This window comes from Microcaecilia unicolor, chromosome 6, assembly GCF_901765095.1.
Source record: "Microcaecilia unicolor chromosome 6, aMicUni1.1, whole genome shotgun sequence".
NCBI classification, from domain to species: domain Eukaryota; kingdom Metazoa; phylum Chordata; class Amphibia; order Gymnophiona; family Siphonopidae; genus Microcaecilia; species Microcaecilia unicolor.
The window spans coordinates 301,247,908-301,275,715 of NC_044036.1; the positions used below are offsets into that span (position 1 = coordinate 301,247,908).

At 45.0% G+C, this 27,808-nt stretch overlaps 1 protein-coding gene across 1 annotated transcript in view; it reads left to right on the forward strand.

Moving 5' to 3' along the window:
- Window positions 1-27,808, forward strand: part of FOXK2 (forkhead box K2) — a 216,515-nt gene that overhangs the window by 104,619 nt on the left and 84,088 nt on the right. The window contains exon 5 of the mRNA XM_030208025.1: window positions 22,729-22,922. Coding sequence (XP_030063885.1) covers window positions 22,729-22,922 — 194 coding nt within the window. The remainder of the gene's footprint in view (window positions 1-22,728; window positions 22,923-27,808) is intronic.

Consider the following 27,808-nt stretch of genomic DNA (forward strand, 5'->3'; position numbering starts at 1 on the left):
CGTATACCAAATTTCATCACAACAGAGTAGTGCTCCGCACCCACCCAAAGTTCCTGCCGAAGGTGGTGTCGGAGTTCCATCTTAACCAGTCAATTGTCTTGCCAACATTCTTCCCCAGGCCGCATACCCGCCCTGCTGAACGTCAGTTGCACACATTGGACTGCAAGAGAGCATTGGCCTTCTACTTGGAGCGGACACAGCCCCACAGACAGTCCGCCCAATTGTTTGTTTCTTTCGACCCTAACAGGCTAGGGGTCGCTGTCGGGAAACGCACCATCTCCAATTGGCTAGCAGATTGCATTTCCTTCACTTACGCCCAGGCTGGGCTGGCTCTTGAGGGTCATGTCACGGCTCATAGTGTCAGAGCCATGGCAGCGTCAGTGGCCCACTTGAAGTCAGCCACTATTGAAGAGATTTGCAAGGCTGCGACGTGGTCATCTGTCCACACATTCACATCACATTACTGCCTCCAGCAGGATACCCGACGCGACAGTCGGTTCGGGCAGTCGGTGCTGCAGAATCTGTTTGGGGTGTAAATCCAACTCCACCCTCCAGGACCTGAATTTATTCTGGTCAGGCTGCACTCTCAGTTAGTTGTTCTTCGTAGGTCAATTTCTGTTGTACCCTCGCCGTTGCGAGGTTCAATTGACCTGGGTTCTTGTTTTGAGTGAGCCTGAAAGCTAGGGATACCCCAGTCGTGAGAACAAGCAGCCTGCTTGTCCTCGGAGAAAGTGAATGATACATACCTGTAGCAGGTGTTCTCCGAGGACAGCAGGCTGATTGTTCTCACCTACCCTCCCTCCTCCCCTTTGGAGTTGTGTTTCATATTTTATTGCTTGTCATTCAACTGGCGGGAGCGGTCGCGCACGGGCGGGAAGACGGCCGCGCATGCGCGGTGGGCGTGCCCTGCGTGCCGACCGTCCCGCGAAGCCTTTTCCGGTTGGTGGGGGCTGCCGCGGACGTCACCCAGTCGTGAGAACAATCAGCCTGCTGTCCTCGGAGAACACCTGCTACAGGTATGTATCATTCACTTTCTCCGAGGACAGCAGGCTGATTGTTCTCACCTACCCTCCCTCCTCCCCTTTGGAGTTGCGTTTTTCCTCATTCCTTTGCTTGTCATTCAACTGAGCAGGAACGGTCGCGCACGGGCGGGAAGACGGCCGCGCATGCGCTGTGGGCGTGCCCTGCGTGCGGGACCTCCCGTGAGATTTTTGCTCCGGTTGGAGGGGGCTGCCGTGGATGTCAACCCAGTCGTGAGAACAATCAGCCTGCTGTCCTCGGAGAACACCTGCTACAGGTATGTATCATTTGCTATCTCATCAGATACTTTGTCATACAGTTTCTGAAAATCCAGATACACTATGGTACGCATTTTCAAAGCACTTAGACTTACAAAGTTCCATACGTTACTATGAAAGTTTGTATGTCTTAAGTGCTTTGAAAATACGCCTCTATATCAAGCAGCTCATATCTTTATACGTGTCTGTTCATGTCTTCAAAAAATGTAACAGATTGGTGATGCAAAAATTCTTTGACTTAAATCCATGTTGGTTTTGTTCCTTTGAGTAATTTCATTCTTCATAATATTTCTTCTATTTTGTTCAGCACTGATACCAGTATTACTGATTTGTAGTTTCCCATATAACTTCTATCTAAAAAATTATTTGTGGTAAGTTGGCCGCCCATTAGTGTTCAGGTACCATAGATTAGACCAGACCAGCGGTTCTCAGCTAGTATGTTGTGACACACTAGTGTGTTGTGCAGGGCTGGCGACATGTGGTCACTTTTTGTTTTTGACTTTTTAAAAAATTTTCCCTCAACTCTTCCTCCTCCCCCTCCCCCCCTTCACTTTTTTTTTGGCTTTCAATAAATTTTCTCTCTTAATTCTCCCCCCCCACCCCGTGAGTAAAACAGCTCTGTCTCGCAGCCCCCTGCCACCCAAGCAAATCTAGTACTTATCCCTGATCTTCCCTCAGTCCCAACCCCATCCTTCAAACTTCATTGCTTGTGCTGCAGCAGCTAACGTGACACCTGGTCCAACCCAAAGCCTTTTTTCGTCCAGGTCCCGCCCAGGCATAAACAGGAAGTTTTATCAGCGGGGTGGGACTTGGTCAGAAGAGGCTCTGGATTAGCCCAGACATGTGTTAGCGCTGCCGCAACTGGGTAAGTAATGCAGTGTGGGGAGGAACTGAGGGATGATGAGGGAGAAGTGCTAGACTTGTCGGGGATGGGCTGAGGGAGAGGTGCTGGACCGGCTGGGGGTGGGGCTGAGGGAAATGTGCTGGACTGGCTGGGGGTGGGGCTGAGGGAGAGGTACTGGGCTGGAGAAGGAGGCTGAGGGAGAGGTGCTGAACAATTAAGCTGCACTTTTTGGCGGGGGGGGGGGGGGAGAGATAGAGGAGACAGGGAATTGCTGGGCCACTATAAGGTTGGAGGTGAGAGGGAATTGCTATTCCATAGGGGTGGAGAGGACAGGGAGTTGCTGCACCATAGGGGTAGAAGGGAGACAGGGAAATGCTGGACCATATTTATAGAGGAGAGAGAGGTGAGAAGCAGGGAGATATTGAACCATAGGAGTACAGGAAAGAGAGGGATGGGGAAATAGGGAGATGCTGGGCTACAAGTGTGAGTGGAAAAGTGGAGATGCTAGGCTACAAGGATGTAAAAAAGAAGAGAGGGGGAAGATAGTGGACATGGTGGAATCATGTAGGAGAGGCCATTGATGTCAAGGAGATGAGTGAGAAGAGGATGGTAAGTACAGGAGTGTAGAAGTATAGTGATGTGGAGTGGGTGAAAGTTATTTTCTGTTTTTGCCTGCTGGAGAGATAGCACTGATACTGACCTGAATTAGATGTTAATTAAGGTGTGAGGAAGTAGAAAATTTGCAAAGGTTACTAGGGCATTCTGATTATTGGGTTAGCTTCAAAGGATGTTTGAACCAGTCCCCTTAGAATCAAAACTATATAGAGAGGAAAGGTCCCACAACTTTCTTTCTGAGAAGTTCTGAGAGAAGAGGACATTTCTCCAGGTAAGTAAACATTATTTTGCTCTGTGGATCAGTAACTTAAAGAGTGTTTAAAAGAGAAATTTTAGGTTATTGATAAGACATCAAACATATAAATGGCAAGAGGCGTACTCACTCGCAAATGCGCAGTAGAGACCCTCTCTGTCCCGCCCCCGCGTCAATAAGTGATGACGGGGGCATGACAGAGAGGGAACCTGCAAGTGAGGGAACCGCCGTCGCCACCACTCCCCCCCCCCCCCAGGTTTGCCGCTACCACTCCCCCCACCCACCCTCCACCCGGCCCGGGTACCTGGCTTCACTATTCAAACCGCCGGAACGCAGCACACAGCTCATCTGAGCTGCCGTTGGCCTTCCTTACCTGCCTGTGTCCCGCCCTCGCCGACGTTACGTCACACGAGGGCGGAACACACGCAGAGAAGAAGGAAGGCCGACGGCAGCTCAGATGAGCTGTGTGCTGCGTTCCGGCGGTTTGAATAGTGAAGCCACGTACCCGGCCCGGGTGGGGGAGGGGGAGGCGGCGGCGACGACGACCTATCCGGGGGGGGGGGCCTTTCAAACCCCCCCCCTTCCTTTACTAGCCCGTTTTTACGGGCTCAACTGCTAGTAATTAAAAGAAAATAAAAAAAGCAAACTTTATTAACTAGGCTGCATACCTTTTTCCCCATAGTTTTAAAACTTGAACTTTCTGCTACAGCATTAATAGCCTATAGAAGACACAGCAGGGCCTAGTTCAATCATTCCCACCCACTCCTAGCACAGCTCTTCATTTATAGTCAGTTATTCTAATTAGGATAACAAGAGGAGAGTTTTCATTAGAGTTTTAATTATATTAGTTTCTGAGAAGCAAATACTAAATAAAATTACACATTATACCATATAATCTTAAGTCTCTTTATATTAATCTAATATCCCTAGTTTTAATTAGACAACTGTATAATACTAAGATGCGGACAACAGGCCAGCAGTGAGAAGGATATTAACCAGTGTTCTGCATTGTGTCACATATGATTATCTCCCAGTTGGTGAGTTTATATGTGTGTGTTCGATGCAAAAAGCTTCTAGCTTTCAGAGATTAAGTCCGTTCTCTTGAGGCTAGAGTAGCAAACTTGGAGGCGCTTAGGGAGACAGACAGTTACATAGAGGAGGCCTTCAGGGACATTGTAGAGAAGTCCGACCTCCTGTCTAGCAGCCCCTGTGCTTCCTTGGAGGAGGGAGGTCTCCTAAAATGAGAGCATCACCCTGGTGAAGTTGGAAGTAATGGACAAATACAGAAGAACAAAAGCCCTCCGCAACGAAAATGCAGGAAAACACAGAGTTGGAAGTAATCCTGTAGCCAAGACCAGCCCACCAGGGGATGAAATATCATCTCGTACCAAGGAAGCGTCTCCAAGAGTTTCTTCCTAGGAGGGAAGGGTTAGGATGGCTATTGTAGTTGTGATTCAATTATTAGGCATGTAGATAGCTGGTTGGCTGGTGAACATGAGGATCGCCTGGTCACTTGCCTACCTGGTGCGAAGGTGGCATTCCTCACACATCACCTAGATAGGATTTAGATAGTGCTGGGGAGGAGCCAGCTGTCTTGGTACATGTGGGTAGCTATGACACAGGAAAATATGGGAGGGAAGTTCTGGAAGCCAAACTTACTCTTAGGTAGAAAGCTGAAACCCAGATCTTTCAGGGTAGCATTTTTGGAAATTCTCCCTGTTCTACACGCAGGAGCCAGGCAGCGCTCCGAAGTCTCAATGCGTGGTTGAGACGATGGTGCATCCTCATCTTTCCACCAGCCATTTACGTGTCTAATGATCAAATCACCAATTTTAATGGCTGTCCCAAGCCTTTGTTCCTGGGGATAGATCCAGGGCCGTGCCAACATGGTAAGCGGGGTAAGCACCGCAGGGGGCGCCTGTCTTCAAGGGCGCCGCTGCAGTGCTGCCCCGCCTCCCACCTACCTTTTAAAAAAAAATGTTGTGAAGCCGAGTTGCAGGCAGTGCCTCGCGTCTGCCCGGCTGCTTGTAAAACAAGTAAATCTCTTCTCCTCGTCATCGTCGGGCCTCACTGTGTCCTGCCCTCCTTTGAGGTAACTTCCTATTTCCGCAAGGGTGGGACACAGTGAGACCCGATGATGATGAGGAGGAGAAGAGATTTACTTGTTTTACAAGCAGGGCAGACGCGAGGCGCTGCCTGCAACTCGGCTTCACAACATTTTTTTTAAAGGTAGGTGTCACACTGCACTCCTCCTTCTCCAGGCTCCATCTTCCTTTTCCACTAACCAGTTTGGGGATTAAATAATCTACAGCTGTGTAAATTATTTGAATCCGGGAAAAAAAAAAACCATTAGGGGAGAATTCCACTCGGTAATAAAACAAAAATGAGGAAAGGGGACTGGCAGCAGTTAGAGACTGCCTGCTCCACGTGTTTGGGTAATAGCGCCCGTGTCTGTCTTGTGCTTTTGTTAGAGAGGGTGTGTTGGAGGGGGGGACAGCAGTGGTTAATGTTTCCAAAGTGGCCTCAAGTGGGAATGAGTCTGGGACACTTTACTGAGCCGGCCCAGACCTATTGCTGCCGCTTCAGTGCTCAATGGGCTCCCAAGGAGGGCTAACTCTCCTTCTTAAAGTAGATTTAGCTGCAAATTGCTCCACATTTCCCGAAGATTACAGCTGTTGTCTTTTCCTTTCTCTCCTTTAGTTTCTCTTCTTGACTGATTTGGGAAATAGCCCTAGGCGGTTGCTTTTTGTTTGTGTGTGAGCTCAATCACTTAATTGCTTTATCTAAACACAAAGCTTTCTCTTAGAGAGCTGTAGGGCCAGAGATCCAATTGCGGAGATAACCACCTCAGATTTATCCCGGGCAAGGGCAAATAATGTTTGTAGAGTCTGATTTCTTTTTTTTTTTTTGAATTAGAATAGGAATACATTACACAAATGAAGTGAAATGAAAGCAAAATAACTTTTCCATATCATCAAGCTGATCAATCCATAGACTGGTGGGTTGTGTCCATCTACCAGCAGGTGGAGATAGAGAGCAAACTTTTGCCTCCCTATATGTGGTCATGTGCTGCCGGAAACTCCCCAGTATGTTCTCTATCTCAGCAGGTGGTGGTCACACACAGCAGCAGCAGCTCTGGCTAGGCCTCCAAGCCTAATTTTTAGGTTTTGTTGAGTGCCTGGGGTTGAGGGCTCTTTTGAGCAAGTGCAAACCTGGTGGTGCCAGGTCCCTCCTTTTCTCCCCCCTCCCGCTGGCTCCGTTAAAAAAAAAAAAAAAAAAAAAAAAAAAAAAATTTTAAACGTCTTTAAAGGCGTTTATTTCGACGTTTATTTAAGCGTCTATTGCAGCTACTCACTGGGACACCAGGTCGTTACAACTCGGAGCGGACAGCAGGTAATTTTACCTTTTTATAGCGGGCGGGGGTTCCCCGATTCTTCTCCTCGTGGCACATGGCGTCGGAGGGCGAGGGCGCAAAGGGTCGCTCCCCGGGTCGCTTGAGCGCTTCTAGAGGGGATGCGGGGGTCTTAAAGCCTGATTCGCCCTTGTTGGGTGGCAGTTTCGTGACCGATGAATGTCCCGGTCCTTCCTCCGGCGTGGCGGTTTTTCCCGCCATAAACGCCCATCCCCCGCTCCTCGCCTCCGCCATTTTGGCCGGCCACGCGGCTCGGACGGCTTCTTCTTGGGCCGCCCTTGAGGTTGGAGACATTAATGCCATGAACGCCCTTAATTTGGGCGACGGCACAGAAGCGGCTAAAGTTAAGAGCCGTTCTTCCCGCGCGGCTCCTTCGCGGAGTTTCGCGCCGGACGCCATTTTGGATGCGCAGCAGGCCTCTCCCCCGCTGTTGCGAGCGCCGGTTGAGAGTGCGCCTAGGGCTGTTGCCCAGGCTGCGGAAGTGCACAGTCTGGGGGGTTTCTCCCCCGAGTTTGTTTTGCTGCTGCATCAGGCCTTCCTCATGCACAACGCTGCCCCCGCTCCCTCGTCTGGTAAAGAGGTTGAGGTTCCCAGAGGTAAACGCCCTCGGGTTGATTCCCAGGCCTTGGAGGAATTTGTCTCCTCCGATGTAGATGAGGGCAGCGTGTCTGAGGTCTCCCAACGGTCCTTTGCGGATTCCTTGGAGGAGACGGATCCCCGCTCGGATGGAGCGGATGACCCCTCTGCAGCGCGGCTTTTTCGCCCAGAGGATTTGCCCAACCTGTTGTTACAGGCCATGGACACTTTGAAGATTTCCTCTCCGGAGGACGTCTCTCCCTCAGCCCCTGTTGGCTCTGCCATTATGCTGGGGACGAAGCGCCCGCCTAGAACCTTCCACGTGCATGATGCCATGCACACCTTAATTTCGGCTCAATGGGATGTCCCAGAAGCGAGCCTTAAAGTGGCTAGGGCTATGTCCCGCCTCTATCCTTTGGCTGTGAGTGAACGTGAGGCCTATCTGTGGCCTACCGTGGATTCTTTAATCACTGCGGTGACTAAGAAAACGGCATTGCCGGTGGAAGGTGGCACGGCCCTAAAGGACGCCCAAGACAGGAGATTGGAGGCGGCCTTAAGGTCGTCCTTTGAGGCGGCTGCTTTAAGTTTGCAGGCCTCAGTTTGCGGCTCCTATGTGGCCAGGGCGTGCCTGACTATGGTGCAGCGGGCTTCCCCCTCGGATCATTCCTTGAGGGATGATTGGCCAGCCCTGGAATCGGGCTTAGCCTATGTGGCAGACTTGCTGTATGATGTCTTGAGAGCCTCAGCTAAAGGCATGGCTCAGACAGTCTCTGCGCGGCGGTGGCTTTGGCTGAAACATTGGTCTGCTGACCACGCCTCTAAATCCCGCCTGGCTAGGTTGCCTTTTAAAGGCAAGCTGCTCTTTGGGGTCGAGCTGGACAAAATCGTGACCGATCTCGGCACATCTAAGGGCAAGAAGTTACCAGAGGTCAGGGCTCGGGCTAGTGCTCGTCCCCGGTACCTCCAGAGGACGGTTTCAGGAAGCCCGTCGGTACCGCCCGGGCAGGTCGGGTTCTTCTGCCCCCTCTTCCTTTAAGAGGCATTTCTCCCCCAAGCAGCGTTCCTTTCGCAGAGACCGCCGTCCCGGAGGTGCTCCCTCCGGTCCTCCCCCAGGGTCTCGTACCCAATGACGGGGTCTTGGTCCACGCCCCAGTGCAGATTGGAGGACGGCTGTCCTCGTTTCTGGGCGAGTGGACCACAATAACTTCAGACGCTTGGGTGCTGGAAGTCATCAGAGACGGCTACAAGCTAGAGTTCTGCCGACCCTTAAGAGACGGGTTTGTACTCTCTCCCTGCAAGTCTCCGGTCAAAGCTGTGGCAGTGCAGCAGACTTTGGACAATCTGATCCGCCTGGGTGCGGTCGTTCCGGTGCCAGAAAGTCAGCTTGGCAAGGGGCGTTACTCCATTTACTTTGTGGTACCAAAGAAAGGAGGTTCTGTCCGGCCTATCCTCGACCTCAAAGGGGTCAATCGGGCCTTGAAAGTGCGGCACTTTCGCATGGAGACTCTCCGCTCTGTTATAGCGGCAGTGAAGGCAGGGGAGTACCTGGCTTCCTTGGACATCAAGGAAGCGTACCTGCATATTCCCATCTGGCCTCCTCATCAACGCTTTCTGCGTTTTGCAGTCCTGGGCCGACACTTCCAGTTCAGAGCCCTCCCGTTCGGGTTGGCTACTGCTCCGCGGACCTTTTCCAAAGTAATGGTGGTCATAGCGGCCTTCCTGCGAAAGGAAGGAGTACAAGTCCATCCTTATCTGGACGACTGGTTGATCCGAGCCCCCTCTTATGCAGAGTGCGGCAAAGCTGTGGACCGGGTAGTTGCTCTTTTGAGCTCCCTGGGATGGATCATCAACTGGGAGAAGAGCCAGCTGCGCCCGACTCAGTCCCTGGAGTATCTGGGAGTTCGATTCGACACCCAAGTGGGCAGAGTGTTCCTGCCAGACAATCGGATTGTCAAACTTCAGGCTCAGGTGGACCAGTTCCTGGTAGCCTCTCCTCTTCGGGCTTGGGACTATGTGCAGCTGTTGGGCTCTATGACGGCCACGATGGAAGTAGTGCCCTGGGCCAGGGCTCATATGAGACCACTACAACACTCTCTGCTGCAGCGCTGGACTCCGATGTCGGAGGATTATGCGGTGCGTCTTCCCTTGGATCCAGCAGTGCGCAAGGCGCTGAGCTGGTGGATGCAGGCAGACAAGTTGTCTGCAGGAATGCCTCTGGTGACCCCAGAGTGGATTGTCGTCACGACGGACGCCTCATTGTCGGGCTGGGGAGCCCACTGCTTGGGAAGGACAGCGCAGGGGCTCTGGTCTCCTGCAGAGGCGAAGTGGTCTATCAACCTCCTGGAACTCAGAGCCATTCGGTTGGCGCTTTTGGAGTTCATCCCGGTACTGGTGCTGAAGCCTGTACGGGTACTGTCGGACAATGCCACGGCTGTGGCCTATGTCAACCGCCAGGGAGGTACCAAGAGCGCCCCTCTAGCCAAGGAGGCTATGAGTCTATGCCAGTGGGCGGGAAGCGAACCTGGAACAGCTGTCAGCGGCCCACATTGCCGGAGTCATGAATGTCAAGGCGGACTTTCTCAGTCGCCATACCTTGGAGCCCGGAGAGTGGCAGCTATCTGCTCAGGCGTTCTTGGACATCACGAAGCGCTGGGGCCAGCCGAGCCTAGATCTGATGGCGTCATCGGCCAATTGCCAAGTGCCGCGCTTCTTCAGCAGAGGACGGGACCCTCGATCCCTGGGAGTAGATGCTCTTCTCCAACAATGGCCGACACAAGAGCTTCTCTATGTGTTCCCACCCTGGCCCATGTTGGGCAGGGTCCTAGACCGGGTGGCAAGACATCCCGGCAGGATAATCCTGGTGGGTCCGGATTGGCCCAGACGTCCCTGGTATGCGGACTTGATCAGGCTCTCAATCGACGATCCTCTGCGGCTGCCAGTGGAGCAGGGCCTGTTACATCAGGGTCCCGTGGTGATGGAGGATCCCTCCCCCTTTGGTCTTACGGCCTGGCTATTGAGCGGCAGCGTCTGAGGAAGAAGGGCTTCTCAGACAAGGTCATCGCCACTATGCTGAGAGCGAGGAAACGCTCTACTTCTACTGCTTACGCCAGGGTTTGGCGTATCTTTGCAGCGTGGTGTGAAGCAGGCTCACTTTCTCCCTTCACTGCTCCAATTTATTCAGTGTTGGCGTTCCTGCAAGAAGGTCTGGACAAAGGCCTGTCGCTCAGTTCCCTTAAGGTCCAGGTAGCGGCTCTGGCTTGCTTCAGGGGCCGCCTGAAGGGTGCTTCCCTGGCTTCCCAGCCAGATGTGGTGCGCTTTCTCAAGGGAGTTAATCACCTGCGCCCTCCTCTGCACTCAGTGGTGCCTGCGTGGAATCTCAACCTGGTGCTAAGAGCATTGCAGAAGCCGCCGTTTGAACCCTTGTCGAGGGCATCTCTGAAAGACCTGACGTTGAAAGCAGTCTTTTTGGTGGCTATCACTTCAGCCAGAAGAGTTTCCGAGCTCCAGGCGCTCTCATGTCGAGAGCCTTTTCTGCAGTTCACTGAGGCAGGAGTGACTATTCGCACAGTGCCTTCCTTTCTGCCCAAGATTGTTTCTCGCTTCCATGTGAATCAGCAGCTCTGTCTCCCTTCCTTCGTAGGGAGGACTACCCAGAGGAGTACTCTGCTCTTAAATATCTGGATGTGAGACGAGTCATCATCAGATACTTGGAAGTGACCAATGATTTCCGGAAATCGGATCATCTGTTTGTCCTGTTTGCAGGTCCTCGTAGGGGTCTGCAGGCTGCTAAGCCTACAGTGGCAAGATGGGTCAAGGAAGCCATTGCAGCGGCTTATGTGGCCGCAGGGAAGGTGCCGCCTATCCAGCTGAAGGCTCACTCCACAAGAGCTCAGGCGGCCTCGATGGCAGAGGCCGGTTCCGTCTCCTTGGAAGAGATATGCAAGGCGGCAACTTGGGCTTCGGCCCATACATTCTCCAAGCATTACCGCTTGACTGTGGCTGCTCGGGCGGAGGCCCGGTTTGGAGCTTCAGTGTTGCGGTCAGGGATTTCTATGTCCCGCCCTGGGTGAGTACTGCTTCGGTACATCCCACCAGTCTATGGATTGATCAGCTTGATGATATGGAAGGTAAAATTATGTATAATCATACCTGATAATTTTCTTTCCATTAATCATAGCTGATCAATCCATAGCCCCTCCCAGATATCTGTATTGTTTTATTCTGGTTGCATTTCAGGTTCAAGTTTACTCTTCAGTTACTTCAGAAAGACTTCGTGTTCAAGTTTTTTCACTTGGATTCTTCAAGAGTTAAGACGAGTTTGTGTTACAGTGAGCTGCTGCATTCCTCTCCCCTCCGTTTTACGGGGCTGGATTGAGACTTATAATTCTGCCGGCACTCCCTCCCGCTTCGTGCGGCTGTAGGGCAGTTTTGTACCCCTCCCGCTTCGGCGGTGTTCGGGTCAGTCAGCTCCTCCCGCGGTTGCGGTTGCAGGATAAGCCAGATCCCCCCGCATCGGCGGGTGTGGTGTCCCTCCCCCGCTCCGCGGGGATGAGCTGGACGGATTCCCCTCCCCCACTTGTGTGGGGATGAGCTGGGTTAATTCCCCTCCCCCGTTTCGGCGGTGGTGAGCTGGGCAGAGTGTCCCTTCGTGGGTGTAATTCTCTAAGTGCTGAGTCCTGCGGATGGAGCTTTGATATCGACATACTGAGGAGTTTCCGGCAGCACATGACCACATATAGGGAGGCAAAAGTTTGCTCTCTATCTCCACCTGCTGGTAGATGGACACAACCCACCAGTCTATGGATTGATCAGCTATGATTAATGGAAAGAAAATTATCAGGTATGATTATACATAATTTTACCTTTATGCTGAGGGTTTCAGTGATGGGCTGCAAATTATCGTTGTCCGCTGCAAATCTGAGCTGGGAGTTGCAGAGCTGAGGCCCGCAGTGGCTTTATCACTGAAGGAAAGCTCTCTGACCCCATGCTGAAACCTTCCCAGCTTCCTAGTAGTGAATAATAGCAAAGACCTGCCACCAGACATAAGCTGTGGGGTACAGGAAAGCCACGGGGTAGAGTAGAGATACATAAGTACAGGCACATCATCATTGAAAAGGCTGGAACTGTACATAGGGACAGAACACTGTTGAGACTGCTGTACCTGTAAGCACAAGGTTAACATCCTTCTGTGGGGGAGAGGGCAGGGACTTGTGGAAAGGTCTGGCACACACAGGGACCTTAGAGCTAGGTTAGTGTGCAAACATCTGGACTGGAGACTTATAGCCCATGGATTGTCTATTATAAGCAGGGGATGTCTGGTGTTACTTACTCTCAATCTCCTATAAAGGGGGTGCCTGGTAGAGCTGTTTATTTATTTACTAGTAAAACAGACCCGTTTCTGACACAAATGAAACTAGCTAGCAAGGTTTTCCTCGGAGTGTGTGTGAGAGAGTGAATGTGCGAGTGTGTGTTTGTGACAGAGAGAGAAAGTGAGACCGCTGGGTGCGAGAAGAGAGAAAGGAGATGCCACGGGAGGTGGGGGGGGGGGGCACCAACTGATAGTCTGCAGGGGGGCACCAGAGACCCTAGGCACGGCCCTGGATAGATCCTGTGTGTGAGAAGATACTACATCACCTTGAGGACAGGATTGCTTCCAGTGTGATGTTCTTTTTAAGCTTCTGGTAGCCAAAATCTTGATGATACTCAAAAGATGAGGGAACTAGCATACCTACAACTTTTTGCTGGCCCAGACTGATTTGATTTTTGGCATGTTTTGTTTCTTAAGCTACAAATCAAGTTGGGAACTTCCCTTTCCCCTAACTCTGTTTATATAGACTTTGAGATTGTTGTTACACCCCAGTCACTGGCCTTCAGAGTCTGGACATTGAGGAGTACCTATATTTCTCAGTTCCTCCAACAGATCTGTCTAGTTCTTGAAAGTAGTACAGCAGACATAAGTATGGTTCTTAACCAACTGCTGATAGCCCAGTTAAGCCATTTGCATTTTGTGAGCTATAGTGCCTGATATCACATTTTTATTGTGGCAACCTGTGCAATTAATGAATTTCAGGCTGTGGTGACTTAACCACCTTTAAACCACATTTTATCATCACCGTGTAGAGTGCCACATACATCTCCAGGTTCTACCTAATGTGGTGCTGGACTGCTACTTTTTTCAATTCATCATTTTCTAGCCTTGTTTTCTAGGCCCACATATTCATAAGGGTAAAAGATCTCTGTAGATCAAGGCCATGTTTTTGCCTGCATTTTTCTAGAGATGTTTCTGGAGTGGGATTAGGTCAAGGGAGTCTGTGCATGTAGTTTGTATTTTCAAAACAGTGTGTTTTGGTTGAAGAGAGGCTTTGGAGAAAAAGGAGGTACAAATCTCTGCGTGCAATCTTCCTTGGGAAATTTTAAAATGAAAGTATATATGTATTTTTCCTTTGCAAACAGGTAAAAGTGTCTTCAGTTTTCAAAATTGCCCTCAATGTCCACCAAATGTATCTTTTGACTTTGTCCTGGAATTACAGTAACAAAATGCATAAATTCTGATAGTATCATATTTATACCCTGTGTTATGACTAGACTGGGGGGGTTTCTGGTAATGTCAGAGGGAGACTTTTATTTTGAATGTACTGTAAGGGAGGAGGTTGAGGGTTATTTCTTATAAGGGTGGGGGGTGCATTTGTTGAGGGAGCCAGTCATTTTAGAAAGCAGCTTCCAAGTCTATCAGGAGGTGGGAAGTACATTTTGTTTCCCCAGGTCAAGCTTTCTATAGTCACTGCCCTCTGTGGATGTGGAGGGGCTGGAGCATGTAGCCCAGCCCATATTTTACAAAAGGCTTTGGCAGAGCCTCCTGTAAACCAGTCCTTTCTAAAATACTGTTCTATATAACTAATGTATAACTGGTCCCAAATGACCCATCTACTTGTTCAGAACATGTATATTTTAGTAAATATTCAAAACAATTCATCCCCTTCATTAAAAAGAAGAAGAAAAAAATCTTTGAAAACTTAACTGAGACTATCTTCAATGGATTTCTTCCTTCTCTAGGCTTCAAATATAGACCTAGAAGTTGGTCTCAAAAATGTTCTTTTGTATTCCTCTTATTATAATATTCAAAATAAATGTACTATGTCTAAATGTTTTGACTCAGAAAAGTTCCTGAAACTGGAGCTAGCAATCTGCAAAATAAAATGCTCATAAATGAAAATCATCAAAATCAACCTTTCAACAAGACATAATTACTACTACTACTACTTAACATTTCTAAAGCGCTACTAGGGTTACGCAGTGCTGTACAGTTTAACATGGAAGGACGGTCCCTGCTATCTTAAACAGGGCTAGCATCTTATTCATCTCAACGTACCACTGGAACCAAGATGCTGTTATAACGACAGGGGAACCAGAAATAGTCTACATGACTTCAGTATATTCATTTAAACTAAAACTAAAGGAATTAGGAAAACGTTCCAGTAATTTTGTTCAAGCCAGAAGGTTCACTCTTTCATCTGGAAATCCAGTGCAGTTTGGGATTAAGCAAAATACTATTAGTGTTTCCCCTGAATTGGGGTGCTGTGGAACAGCCAAAGCTGGGAAAAAAAAGTATTTATTGAAGTATGTATGTTTTCAACTGTTAAAACATGTGGAGCTTTAGTTAAAAGGTATAAGATTATCTATATTAATAATTCTCACCTCCAATTCTGAAGCTCACAGTGTGGCAGGGAAACACTGAAGCCCTGTTCTGTTGTTGCCTGTCAGCACCACTCTCTCACTATCACTCATACACCCGCCCCCCCAGCCACGCCCCTTCCGGACATAATTCTCTACCTGAACGTTCCATTGAGGCCACAAGCTCCTGCCACTTCCGTGAAGGGTTCGTAACTTCATGGTGGTGAAGCCTCTGTCTGTCACGCCCTCGCATACAACGTCGTTACGTCAGGGGCGGAGCCATTGCGCCAAAAGCGTGACGTCACCACCAGAGCCAGAGGAACAACAGGAAGGCAGGCGGAGCCATTTGGTGTTACGTCGGGTCGGACCCATTTTGCGAAAACCGTGACGTCGCGACCACAGCCAGAGGAACAACAGGAAGGCAGGCGGAGCCATTTCGCTGAACACGTGACGTCGCGGACGCAACCCCCTGCCTCACAATGACCTCCCAGTGCGCCGGCGATACACAAATGGCACCCACCACGACCTTTGAAAACACGATGAAATGAAACCTGCTCATCCTGTTTCCCCAGGTATGTTAGGTGCGTCGCCCTGACACGAGGGGGGAGCAGCGGTATTCACGACCTGCATCGGGGTGGAAAGGGGGTGCAGTCGGTGCGGACACTCGAAACCTTACCCTCAAATCCCCTTGCTAGCGCCTGTTTCATTTCGCCCAGAAACGGGCCTCTTTTACTAGTAAATATATATTTTTTAATCTTATGGTGGTTAATCCCAGAGGAGTCCTGTGATCAGTTATATCACTAGCCCAGTAAGGTGGATATTGAGTGCTAAGACAGATTCCTCTTTTTATTACATAATCTGCAAGGATTGTTCCTTGTGATTACTTAGGCTTATATTTAGTGAAACCTGTTTTGCCCTCTGTTTTGTACTGGGAGGAGGCAAAAAAAATTTCTTAATGGAAAAAAATATATTACCAGCCTGTTGGCTTTTTGCCTTTTCTTTTTCTGTTGCAGAGAATTCTTGGTAGAGTCTGTCTGACTCAGTGAATTTGCTTATCTTCAGATAACACAAAGGGCCTCTTTTACTAAGGCACACTAGGGTTTTTAGTGCACGCTAATGCTGGCGCGCCTTAGTAAAAGACCCCCAAAGTTGCTTACTGGTACTTTTGACAGGTGTTTTGTGAAGACAGCAGTTTCCCAGTCATATAAATTCTCACACACTCTTTTTGAGGGTGATCTCTGCTGCAGTCAAATGTAAATAGAACTGGGGGGAATTGCTTGGCCTTTGCAGCACAGGAAACGCAATGCATTGGCAATGAAAAACACTTGCCCCTTCAGGAAAGCTCTGGAAGAATCAATTCAAACAGTACCAAGCACACTCAGTTCTTTGACTGGTGAGCTACTATCTTCAGGAAGCTCCTGTTAACAGGTAAGAAATAACTGAGTAAAATGTTGTCTAGGTTTTGTTAAATCTTAAGATAATATAAATGTATATATTTTTGTTTTTTTTTGTTACATTTGTACCCCGCACTTTCCCACTCATGGCAGGCTCAATGACATCTTAACAGGTTTATTCTCTCATATACAAAAAAAAATACCAGGTATTTTGGGTATTAGTTTTGCTTGTGAATTCAGCGCACATAGCCTTGAACATTGAGGCAGAAATCATGTTAGTTGGTCCGTACAGCCTGGGGATCATATCTACTAAAAGACACTTGATACCCTGGCAATGTTTTTACTCTAAGAACCTTTTAAAAGTGACAGTTTATAATAGCAGCAGTGATTGTTTCCTGTTCATTATTGGCTCTGGAGGGTTGAAGCTGAACTCAGCATTAACACAGAGGAATGCCCTCCTTCATCAATCAAAATTGCCAAAAGGGTTTACCATGCATTTTCTAGTAAAATGTGTAAGACTTGAGGGAAATGTCAGTGCTGTATTTTCTGTACCTGTTTATGGAAGAAAAGTTAATTGAAATATTTAGTATTAGCACAGCGAAGATGACAAAATTGTATAGCATAATGCAGAATGGTGCTAATAAATCCTTTTAATTTAACCTAAGCATGACTTGACACGGGATGTGTTTCGGTGCCTTCATCAGAAGCCTAAAAACAAAAATCAAAATTACATACAAATAATAAATATTCAAGACTAAAAGCTATTGTAGAAAAATGAGGTTTCAGTCAGAATACAAGTATAAGCCATCCAGAAAGGAAAAATATAAAATGAACAGACATATGAGCACTTATATGTACCTCTGGAAATAAATATCCCACAGAGAACCCAGGAAAATATAATAAGTATGTCACCAAGTATTTGGAAAGTGAATATAAACAAACCACGGAAAAGGTGGAAAATATATACCACAAATGTATCTCAATAAAAACAGCACCAATGTGTTTATTTTTCATACAGTGAATGTATGAAGCCCAAGAAAGTGTAATAACAAAAGAAAAAGAGGCCAAACCACAAATATATACGTGATGTCACAAAGTGAAAAAGCAAACGTTATTTTGCTTCTAACCATCAACGTGTATCTAGAGGGACAGAAAAGTTACCGTAATATTAAATTCATCTGGCTCCATTAAGGGCCCCTTTTACCAAGCTGCAGCAAAAGGGGGGGGGGGGGCTGCGCTGGCATTGGCACATGTTTTTGACGCAAGCCAAAGCCCCCTTTTACTGCAACTGGTAAAAAGGTAGTCTTTCTTTGCTGCAGGAAATGGCCATGCAGCAAGTAAAGCACTCGTGCGGCCATTTCAGGGAGAACCCTTACTATATTTTTGTAGCACCGGATATGATGACGCGCTAGGGATGGGAAGTACCACTGGGCTGCTGTGGTAGCCCGGTGCTACTTTCTGTTTAGTAAGCCTGCATTGGGCTTACCGCTGCTTTGTGAAAGGGACTCTAGGTGACTTAATACCAAAGAAATAATGCCTAAATTAGAAAGTGTGTAAAACTAATTAATTGTGAAACATTAAGTAGAGGAGTGTGGTAGCCGTGTTAGTCCACTCTTAAGGTTATCAATAGAAATCAAACAAAATAAAACATGGAAAAGAAAATAAGATGATACCTTTTTTATTGGACATAACTTAATACATTTCTTGATTAGCTTCGAAGGTTGCCCTTCTTCGTCAGATCGGAAATAAGCAAATGTGCTAGCTGACAGTGTATATAAGTGAAAACATTCAAGCATTACTATGACAGTCTGACAGGGTGGGAGGATGGGGTGGGTAGGAGGTATGCATGGGGACATCAAAGCATATCATTGATATTCTAACAGGATGGGTGTGGATAGGTGAGGGGTGGGGTGATCAACAGAGACATACAGCTTTATGGTTTATAATGGGCTAGGAACCCCAGATCCTTGTTAAGTCCTTGGGTGTTAAAATATTCAATCATTCTGACTTCAAAGGTCTTACGTTCTTGTATGGTTTTAAAGTTACCTTTCAGGATTCTCACTGTGAAGTCACTGGTACGGTGTCCTAGTCCTGTAAAATGCTGACCAACAGGCGTGGGAGCCCTACTGGCACCAGTATTGTTCATGTGATGTCATCCACAAAGGAAAGATATTCAACATAAAGGGATCTTTCACTTGCTCATCTTCCAATGTGGTAAATATCATTCAGTGTAAAAAATGTAACGAAGGATGCTATATTGGAGAAACAGGCCAGATGCTTAAGACAAGATTCAATTTACATAGACATCACATGAACAATACTGGTGCCAGTAGGGCTCCCAAGCCTGTTGGTCAGCATTTTACAGGACCAGGACACTGTACCAGTGACTTCACAGTGAGAATCCTGAAAGGTAACTTTAAAACCATACAAGAACGTAAGACCTTTGAAGTCAGAATGATTGAATATTTTAACACCCAACAGAAAGGACTTAACAAGGACCTGGGGTTCCTAGCCCATTATAAACCATAAAGCTGTATGTCTCTGTTGATCACCCCACCCCTCACCTATCCACACCTATCCTGTTAGAATATCAATGATATGCTTTAATGTCCCCATGCATACCTCCTACCCACCCCCACCCTCCCACCCTGTCAGACTGTCATAGTAATGCTTGAATGTTTTCACTTATATACACTGTCAGCTAGCACATTTGCTTATTTCCGATCTAACGAAGAAGGGCAACCTTCGAAAGCTAATCAAGAAATGTATTAAGTTATGTCCAATAAAAAAGGTATCATCTTATTTTCTTTTCCATGTTTTATTTTGTTTGATTTCTATTGATAACCTTGTGAAACATTAAAACCCGACAGTGTTAAGCATACCAGATTCTGTTTGTTTACTCACGAAGCAGTGCTACGCTGGCATATCCTGAATAGTGCTGGGACAAGGTCCTAGTTGCTCTTAATTTGGATGCTGGGCATATTCACATTGATGTCAAATGACCCCTGACGTAGGCGCTGTGCGCCAAAATACGGCCCGTGTCGGGTCATTCATGTACAAGATTGAATCTTTGGTGTACAAGACTGATCTACGCTATGTAATAAAAAGCCTTGTCCCATTTTTGAAGGCTCTTGGCACATCTTTTTGTGCTTTGGACCTTCTCTGTGCTGTTCATTACATTTGCATAGTTTGCCTTTTTTTATGCCTTTAAGCATATTGTAATCTAGTTAGGTATGTCTAGCTCGAGATGTGAGGTTACTATATACATTTCTGCTCATGTTGCTGGTTATATGCACAGTTGTAAAATGTATAGCAAAACATATATCTGGTGACACAATATATGTTAAACCAATGACATGCACATCAAATTATAAAAACACATATATCTCCAAAGGTAATGCAAATATTATAGAGTAATATAATACTAGTAATCTAAAGCATGTTCATTCTGTGGAATCTAAGTGGGCCTTATAGGAAGGGCCTAAGGTCTAATTCAAGGTTCAAACGATACAGGCTTACTGTGTTGAAATGAAAAAAAAAAAATATATATATATATACTGTAGTTCCACAACAGCTGATCAACATCACCTTCTCTCAATCTTGTGCATATTTCTTTTAATTACAATGAATTGCAAATCATATATCAAGTGGTAAGCTTCATACCAGTGGGTCACCAGCGGGGCCAATTGGATATTTCTACCCGATAGGATATTTCTACTAATGCTGCTTTGATGTTCAATCATCCTGGTCTTGACCATCCTCTTGATCTTCCCTATATATAGTAGCTTACATGGGCAAACAATGACATGTTTATGTGGAGTTACAATCTGTTGAGTGTTTTGAGAAGATGGTACGATTGTTGATCGGTATGAACAAATCTATCTAATATCGGGCATTGTCTACAGATGGTGTATATATGATAAGGCACATTTGAGCCAGACTTTTTCCTGGTTAGATTCCACAGTTTAGGTTACTAGTTTTACGCCATAATTTTTACATTACCTTTTGAGATATTTGTTTTTATAATTTGATATGCATGTCCATTGTCTGTGGTTTAACATATATTGTGAAACCAGGTGTATGTGTACATTAGGCCGCTTCTTTTTAAGACAGTTGTTTGCTGTATAAAGCTTGTACTTTTAATGAATTACCAGGTACATGTTGTTTTGATGATAGACTGCATGATTTTAAAACAGTAGTTTGTGGTACAGGGTTTTGTTTATTTACAAATAGCTCATAGCACATTTAATTTAATTGTACTGTTGGCAATTTTATTGTCTTCTTATTCCCTGTTTTATATAATTCAGATTTTCATTGTGACGAGTGTTCTCTTATTTATGTTTGCACCCCTCTACTTTTCAGTCCTATGCTGGCATACCCATTGTTTTCAGTGTTGTTTTGGGAGAACCTTATGTTGGCATCTCGCACACGTTCTAATGAGATTCTTTTCATCACCGAGAGGAGGACCATGTATTTTTTTATATAGTTTTTATATATTTTTGTAGGTCATGTCTGACATTTTTATCTTATTTTTCATTCACATAAATATGTGTACCTTTTGTAAGGGCGCACAATTAGTGCTTATAGTAATACCACTATATGGGCTTGACACATTAGAACATGCTGTCTTCTGTACAGCACTTTTATTACTATGAGAAGAGACGTGGGGGCTATATTTTAGGCTTTGTACAGCACTTGTGAGAAATTTTGTGACAGCCTTGGTTTTAAACACTTATTTTTTAACTGTTGCCTACATTCTGTATTCTTTAATTTACATAGGATATACATTTTACAACTGCATGTATACCAGCATTAGGAGCAGAACTGTATATAGTAGTAGACATACCCACCTAGATTATTTTTCGCACAGTTTGCCTTTTTTATGCCTTCCAGGCATATTGTAACAACACATTTTTTTATAACAGCATAGGGGCGTGTTGTTGTTTTTTTTTTAACAGGATACTTGAAGTCCAATCTTCAGTTTTAATAGGTGGTTGTTATGATTCTCCCACATTGTTTTGATTTAAGATTAGCCAAGTTGACGATGTACTTTGGATCGTGGGATCTCTATAGAGAATAAGCCTTTGATTCTAGCATAATACAACATGAATTTTGTTCCCGCCAAATGAACATCAGTCCAAATATTAGCTACTCTTTTTTAAGGAAGACGCCAAGCGGGACTGCTTCCATTTTGATGAAACCGCAATCGGTGCAACACTTGGCTAGCTTCAGCAGAAGTGGTGAGTATATTTGGCTATCTCCGGATTTAAAGGTCTATTTTAGAACTACCATGTAGAGCAAATATTTGCTAAGAGGTTTTTTCTCTCTTTATATTCTAGCTGTGCATCGAATTGACTCTGTTTTTGATCAGGTATGCTTAACGTTGCTGGGTTTAAATGTTTCATAGTTTTAGACACTTTTTCTAATTTAGGCATTATTTCTTTGGCATTAAGTCACTAAACGGATCCCGAAGAATGTAATATTATGGTAACTTTTCTGTCCCTGTTTTTACTGAGATACTGTGACTTAACAGGGGACTTATGTCTGTGACTTATGTGAATATATGATGTATTTATTCCCCAGTTTATTTCCCTGGTTTGGCCAGCAGATCATGACTGACTTTTTTTTTCTTTTGTTATGGTGTTACAGAAGTGACAGTTTGTTCCCGCCTAAGCTGTGAGGTAATCTTTAGTCTCAGTATGGGAGCACAGAGGTAAACACCTCTGTCCTGAGACCCTGCTCAAGGCTTGTGAGTAGTTAATTTCCTAAAGCTTCCCAGGTGCTACCCAGGTAGTGACAAAGTGTTTAGATAGTTTTAATATTTATCCTTATTCAGTTACCTGTTATTGTCTGTTACTTTTCCATCTGTTTTATATGGTTCACTGTTCTAATTCTGTGACAATAAACTTTGTTAATTTATTGGCTCTGTTGTCCTGGACTGACTAAGAATCCTGGTGGTTTGTGTGTTGAATCTGTGGGTGCTTTCTAGGAGCTGTGGGACCCCTGAAAGTGTGGTCCCAGTAACCTAGAAATCACCGGGCAATAACTTGAGAGTGGGAAGCTCGGCCAAAGGCAAGTGGGATCCAGTCGGTGGGGTAGAGGGTGCAAGAGTAGAGCTCATGCCCAGGTGCGGGCAGAGCCTCCAGGTGGCCGCAGGGTTCACCCCAGGTGGGTGCTCTGGCATTTTTATGACAAGATACATTTGTGGTATATATTTTCCACTTTTCCAGTGGTTTGTTTATATTCACTTTCCAAATAGTTGGTGACATACTTACTATATTTTTCTGGGTTCCCTGTGGAATATATTTATTTCCAGAGGTAGTGTCCATTTTAATATTTTTCCTTTCTGGAAGTCTTATACTTGTATTTAGACAGAAACCTCATTGTTCTACAATAGCTTTTAGTTTTTAATGTTTATTATTTGTATGTAATTTTGATTTTTGTTTTTAGATTCCTGATGGTCTAGTTGGCCAAAACATGTCTAGTCATGCTTAGGGTATAATAAAGGACTTTATTAGCACCATTGTGCTGTGTGATTTTTGTCATCTTGCTTTGAAGTTATTTGTGCTCTCTGCGAAGACCTATTCTTCTGGTTTTTTTTTGTCCTGTTTAGTATTAGCTGCGTAATTCATGTTTTTTTTGTTTGTTTTTTTTATGTACCATAGAATTCAATACGTCATAATCTCTCCCTGAATCGCTATTTCATCAAAGTACCACGCTCCCAGGAAGAACCAGGCAAAGGCTCATTCTGGAGGATAGATCCTGCCTCTGAAAGCAAACTCATAGAGCAGGCATTTAGGAAAAGAAGGCCCAGGGGTGTTCCTTGCTTTCGAACTCCTCTTGGACCCCTCTCTTCTAGGGAAGAGCACCAGCAACTGAAGTCCTTTCTTGGTTTCCAGTGGTTTTTGCTGTAATAATTTATTTGATTATCAGTAGTTGTAAATTCCAAGCAATATATGCAGTTACTCAAGCTACAATAAGGTGTAATTATGGCATGGTATTCTTAGGGCTCCAATAGTGAACAAGATTCGATGTGAATGTGAGCAGGCTACTTTTTCAGAAAGGAGATATGGTTCAGTAGTTCAGTTTGAGTTGCCAGGAGAACTTCTGGAATGCAAATTATCTTCTCCCCTTCACCCTATTTGTGGGCAGGTCACTGTTTCCCTGTGCCTAAGTTTACCAAGCTATTACTGGGTGGTAGTTTTTTCTCTCTCGTTTCCTTCTTAGAAAGTGGTCGTGTAGTACAGAAATGTGCTGTCTTTCCATCTATCTCATCTAGTCAAAAACTCTTCAACACAATATCAAAATCTCTTTAAACAAATCATTGTAGAATGTAATGTATATGATAATGGGTCCTCTTACAATATAAAAAATGCAAAAAAAGGAGGAAAAGACCTCAAAAGATCAGGTGCTCAAGTGAACTTGATACTTTATATATCTTGCATAGCACCCACCGAGCCACTACATCATCATTGGCCAAAAACCTCCTTGTAGTTATTTTAATGCCCAGAAAACATCTTGTCACTCAGTGAACAATAAAATTATAGGCTTGTGCAAAACAAAAATGCATATAGAAAATTACTTAGCTTCTTGTTTGTTGATCAAGTTGCAAGATTCTCAGTTATGTTACTTTGAGAATCTTGCATTACATTCTACAGTGATTTCCATCTATCTCAACAGGTGCATGGATACTTATTAAGCATTAAGTTGTAAACATATCCTACCAGGATTCCTGGTTTGTTTAAAGGTACTTTATAAATTCAGGTTCTGTCTAAGCAGGATTGAATCAGCACACAAGTAGGTGATGCCACAGGAATGAGCAGCTCTCTGAACGCTGTGACATATTTTGTCCTTGTGTATAGTGGTCCCCTTGCACTTTCAGTTTTGTTTTTATTTTTATTTGTGTGGCTGAATAAATATGAAAACAACTCGACCTTTTTTTTTTTTTTTTTTTTTACATTTTCCACTAGTTTTTCCTTGTTTTCTTTGCATTAATCTTTCTTAATCTCCAAGTGGGGCCTCACCAACAACCTGCACAGGGGCATTAACACCACCTTCTGCTGGTTATGCCTGTTGCCAGTGCAGCCTAACATTCTGGATTTGGTCACTGCCTTCACATTTTGTGCCACCTTGAGATCCTCAATACACCATCACCACCAAAGTCCCTCTCCAACCTGCAACAAGGGCATTACACCACCTTCTGCTGGTTAGCCATTGCAGTGCCAGCCTAACATTCTGGATTTGGTCACTGCCTTATCACATTTTGTGCCACTTTACACTATCACCCCAAAGTCCCTCTCCAACCTGTGCTTATCAGCCTCCTCTCCCCCTATTACATTTCAGTGCTTTGTGTATCTGTTACTCCTCCAAGTGCTTCACTCTGCTGTCTTTGCATTAAAATTCCATTCACTGCCAAACATTAGACCATTCTTCTAGATTTTGTGGATCACTTCTCATGTTTTCTCTTCCCGCCAGTGTGTCCATCGTTTGCAAAATTTCATATCATCTACAACAAAGGCAAACACTTTCTTTCTCACAAATATATTAAATAGAATCAGCCCTAGTACCGATCTCTGAGGCACTTTGCTACTCACCTTTCTTTCCTCATTACCATTTACCCTCTGTGGACCTATCAGTCAACCTATCTGATCCATTTTACCACCTTGGATCCCCCAAACAGCTCGTTTTCTTTATGAGCTTCCTATGGGGATAGTATCAAAGGCTTTGCTGAAATCTAGACTACATCCACGTGCATTTTTATTAAAGAAGTTTTAGGACCTCTGAGGAGATATGCTTTCCAAAGGATTGCTTCTCAGCTGTTGTACATAGTGCAGTATACACATATATTGCTTTAGAACGTACAAGGGCATTCCTCTGCCCTTCCTGCTAGGACTCAAACTGGACTAACTGTCATTTTATCTGAAGCAGATGACTGTGAAACCTACTTGATTTGTTTAGCTTATGATGTATTAGATGCCTGATATACATTTTACAGTTTATTGAAATAGTTGATATACCGCCATATAGAAGTGCCAACATAACAGTTTACAGTATCCATTATAGATTAGCCAAGTAATGCAAAAGAAAGGAAAGAAAAAAAAAAAAAGAATCTGAGTGAAAAGAAGAAAATTTACAATTCATTTATAGAGTTGAAGTAGATACATAATCTTAGCATCTGACCAGGTGCCTTACCTGGCTGGAGGCTTCAGGGCTCTGATTCTGTTCATACTAAGATGGCAATACATTTTTGGTGACAAGGATTGGAAACAGTTCATGCAGTCAAAGACAATAGTACTACATTGCAGCATATTTCTGCTGTAACATTTTAGCCTATGTCCTCCTCTATAGGAAATGAACACAACCTAATATTGAAGAGCTTCTCCTTCAGAAAATGAGCTGCCTTCCATTCCTAAGATAAACACAACAAGCTCAATGTCAGTGTGGAGGAGTGGCCTAGTGGTTAGAGTGGTGGACTTGGTCCTGGGGAACTGAGGAACTGAGTTCGATTCCCGGCACAGGCAGCTCCTTGTGACTCTGGGCAAGTCACTTAACCCTCCATTTCATCTTTTTGACTGAGTGGTCCAAACATGGTCAGCTTCTTTACTAACCCACATACTTCTTTGCCTTCTAAAGCTTGGGTTCAGTTATTCTTTTCTGAATCACAAAAGGGAATGAGGACACTTGGGTGTTGCACATCCTTCAGTTCTGGATATCGCCTCTTCATTGTCCTTCCCTTCTCCCCACTTGACAGTGACCTTCGAGTTGATCTCATCTTCCACAGTCCCATATCCAACTTTTCAGGAAGATCTGCAGTGGAATGTGTTAAGTACAAGAAATTAATTAAGGATTCTACTCCCAAGTATTTTTAATTCTGAAGTTGATTTCTTTTTTGTTTGTATTTTTTTTTTTTTTTGGGGGGGGGGGGGGGAGCTATATCCCATTTTAAACATCAGGGGCCTCAATATTTTCCTTCCCCAATTAAAATTTTCAAATGAACACCCTTCTCTACTGACCAAAATGAGAATGTGTTGGTTGCTAGATCTCAAGCATGCTTACACACACAATCCATTAATTCCAATTACAGCAATACCTTTGTTTTCGTGGTTCAATACTTCCATTATCAATGCAAAGTGTCCCCCCCCCCCCCCCCAAAAAAAAGCCTTTCTTCAATTCCAAGGGTATTCTCCAGACATCTTATGTAGATGAACTACCACAACTACAAGCAAGACTCCTGGTGTTCCATACCTCAGTTGACTTCTGGCACCCTCCCTGAATCTATCCATCTTCCTCAGAGATGTTACATCTTCAGACATTTGCTTTTCTCATCAGTTTTGACAAATCAACTTTGACCCAATAGTTGCCTCTCAGTAAACATCTCCCCAAATGTTCATGTTTCAATAATAAAAACCATCTCTGCTTTAGCATCTGAATCGTATTATATAATTTAACTTTTTTCTGATCTAGCATTTTTCCTGCAGTACATTGTTCTGAGAATTCTGCCCAAGATAATCAATCTTTGCTAATTCTACTCCCCTTACAATTAAACCCGTCTTTATAGATTTAGAACCTCCCACTGGAGACTAAAGAGAGACCAACTAACCATCAGTCCTTTTCACCTTGCTCTGTATGAAGGTGAATAACCAAAAGATCCTCCATGATGGCCATGTCTCATCAACTGGGAAATACTCTCCTCTTTAGAAAGCTTTCTTCTTTTACCATCACACATTAATCCCACCCCCCACAGTCCCTACCTATTAACTGCATGATGACTCACAGATCTCAGCACTAAAAACTCACATCCAGCCCCATGCTTTGTCCTACATAAAGTGCCATGCAAAGAGATTAGGTCTTTTAGCACATGTGGTCATTTGGTTGTAAATCCTGATGTGCCTCATAAAAGGGATGAGATTAGCAAAGACGATTGATAGGTCTTACTATCATGGGTTTTTATTGGCAAAAGAAAGATTAGTCTCGCACCCTCCACTGTAGTGAAATGCTGTGTGCAAATGAAATTCCAGTTGCTTCATACTTTTTTTAAACAATAAAATGTATCAATAGATATCCAAATCACCACCAAATGAAAGGATTGACCATAGATTGCAGGTGAAGAGGTCTGAAAAAGGGGGGTGCCTGCCATTGACAAGTTGCTGCCTCTGGCATTGGGCAGCTATTTCACGTGGTGGCCAGTTGATGGCCTTATCAAAGGCATAGGATCAATTAAAGCATTTGAGTTGTATTGACTATCACTGCAGGAAATCAGAGACAAGCAGAAGGAACTAGGCATGGTTCTCGAAAATCTGGGAGAGAGAACTTTTAGGAGTACCTGCTGTATTTGCAGTATTATATCATTCAGTTCCATGGTGCATGGTATTTGTATTAGTAATTGTAAAAAGCCTTTAAAAAAATAGGTCTGGCTTAAACTGAAAGACTGTTTTCCTCGTTTGGCTTGTGTATGCTATCAATTTTTAAGAAACACAACTAGAGCCATCATCATGGAAGGATGGTGTCTTTGGTGGCTAGGGACACCTAGTTTGCATAAATTCCTAAAAGAAAAGCTCATATTGACCAAAATATATAGTCGTTTGTTGTTTCTTGCTGTGGCACACATTTATATCGGTAGCACAGAGCTCTGATCCTCAAGAGTTGTAGACCTAGTTTTTCAGGACATCTATAATAGGTTTATTGGAATATTCTGTTTACTAAGGAAAGCAGAGCTGTTTGCAGCCCTCAGGGGGACCAATGCTG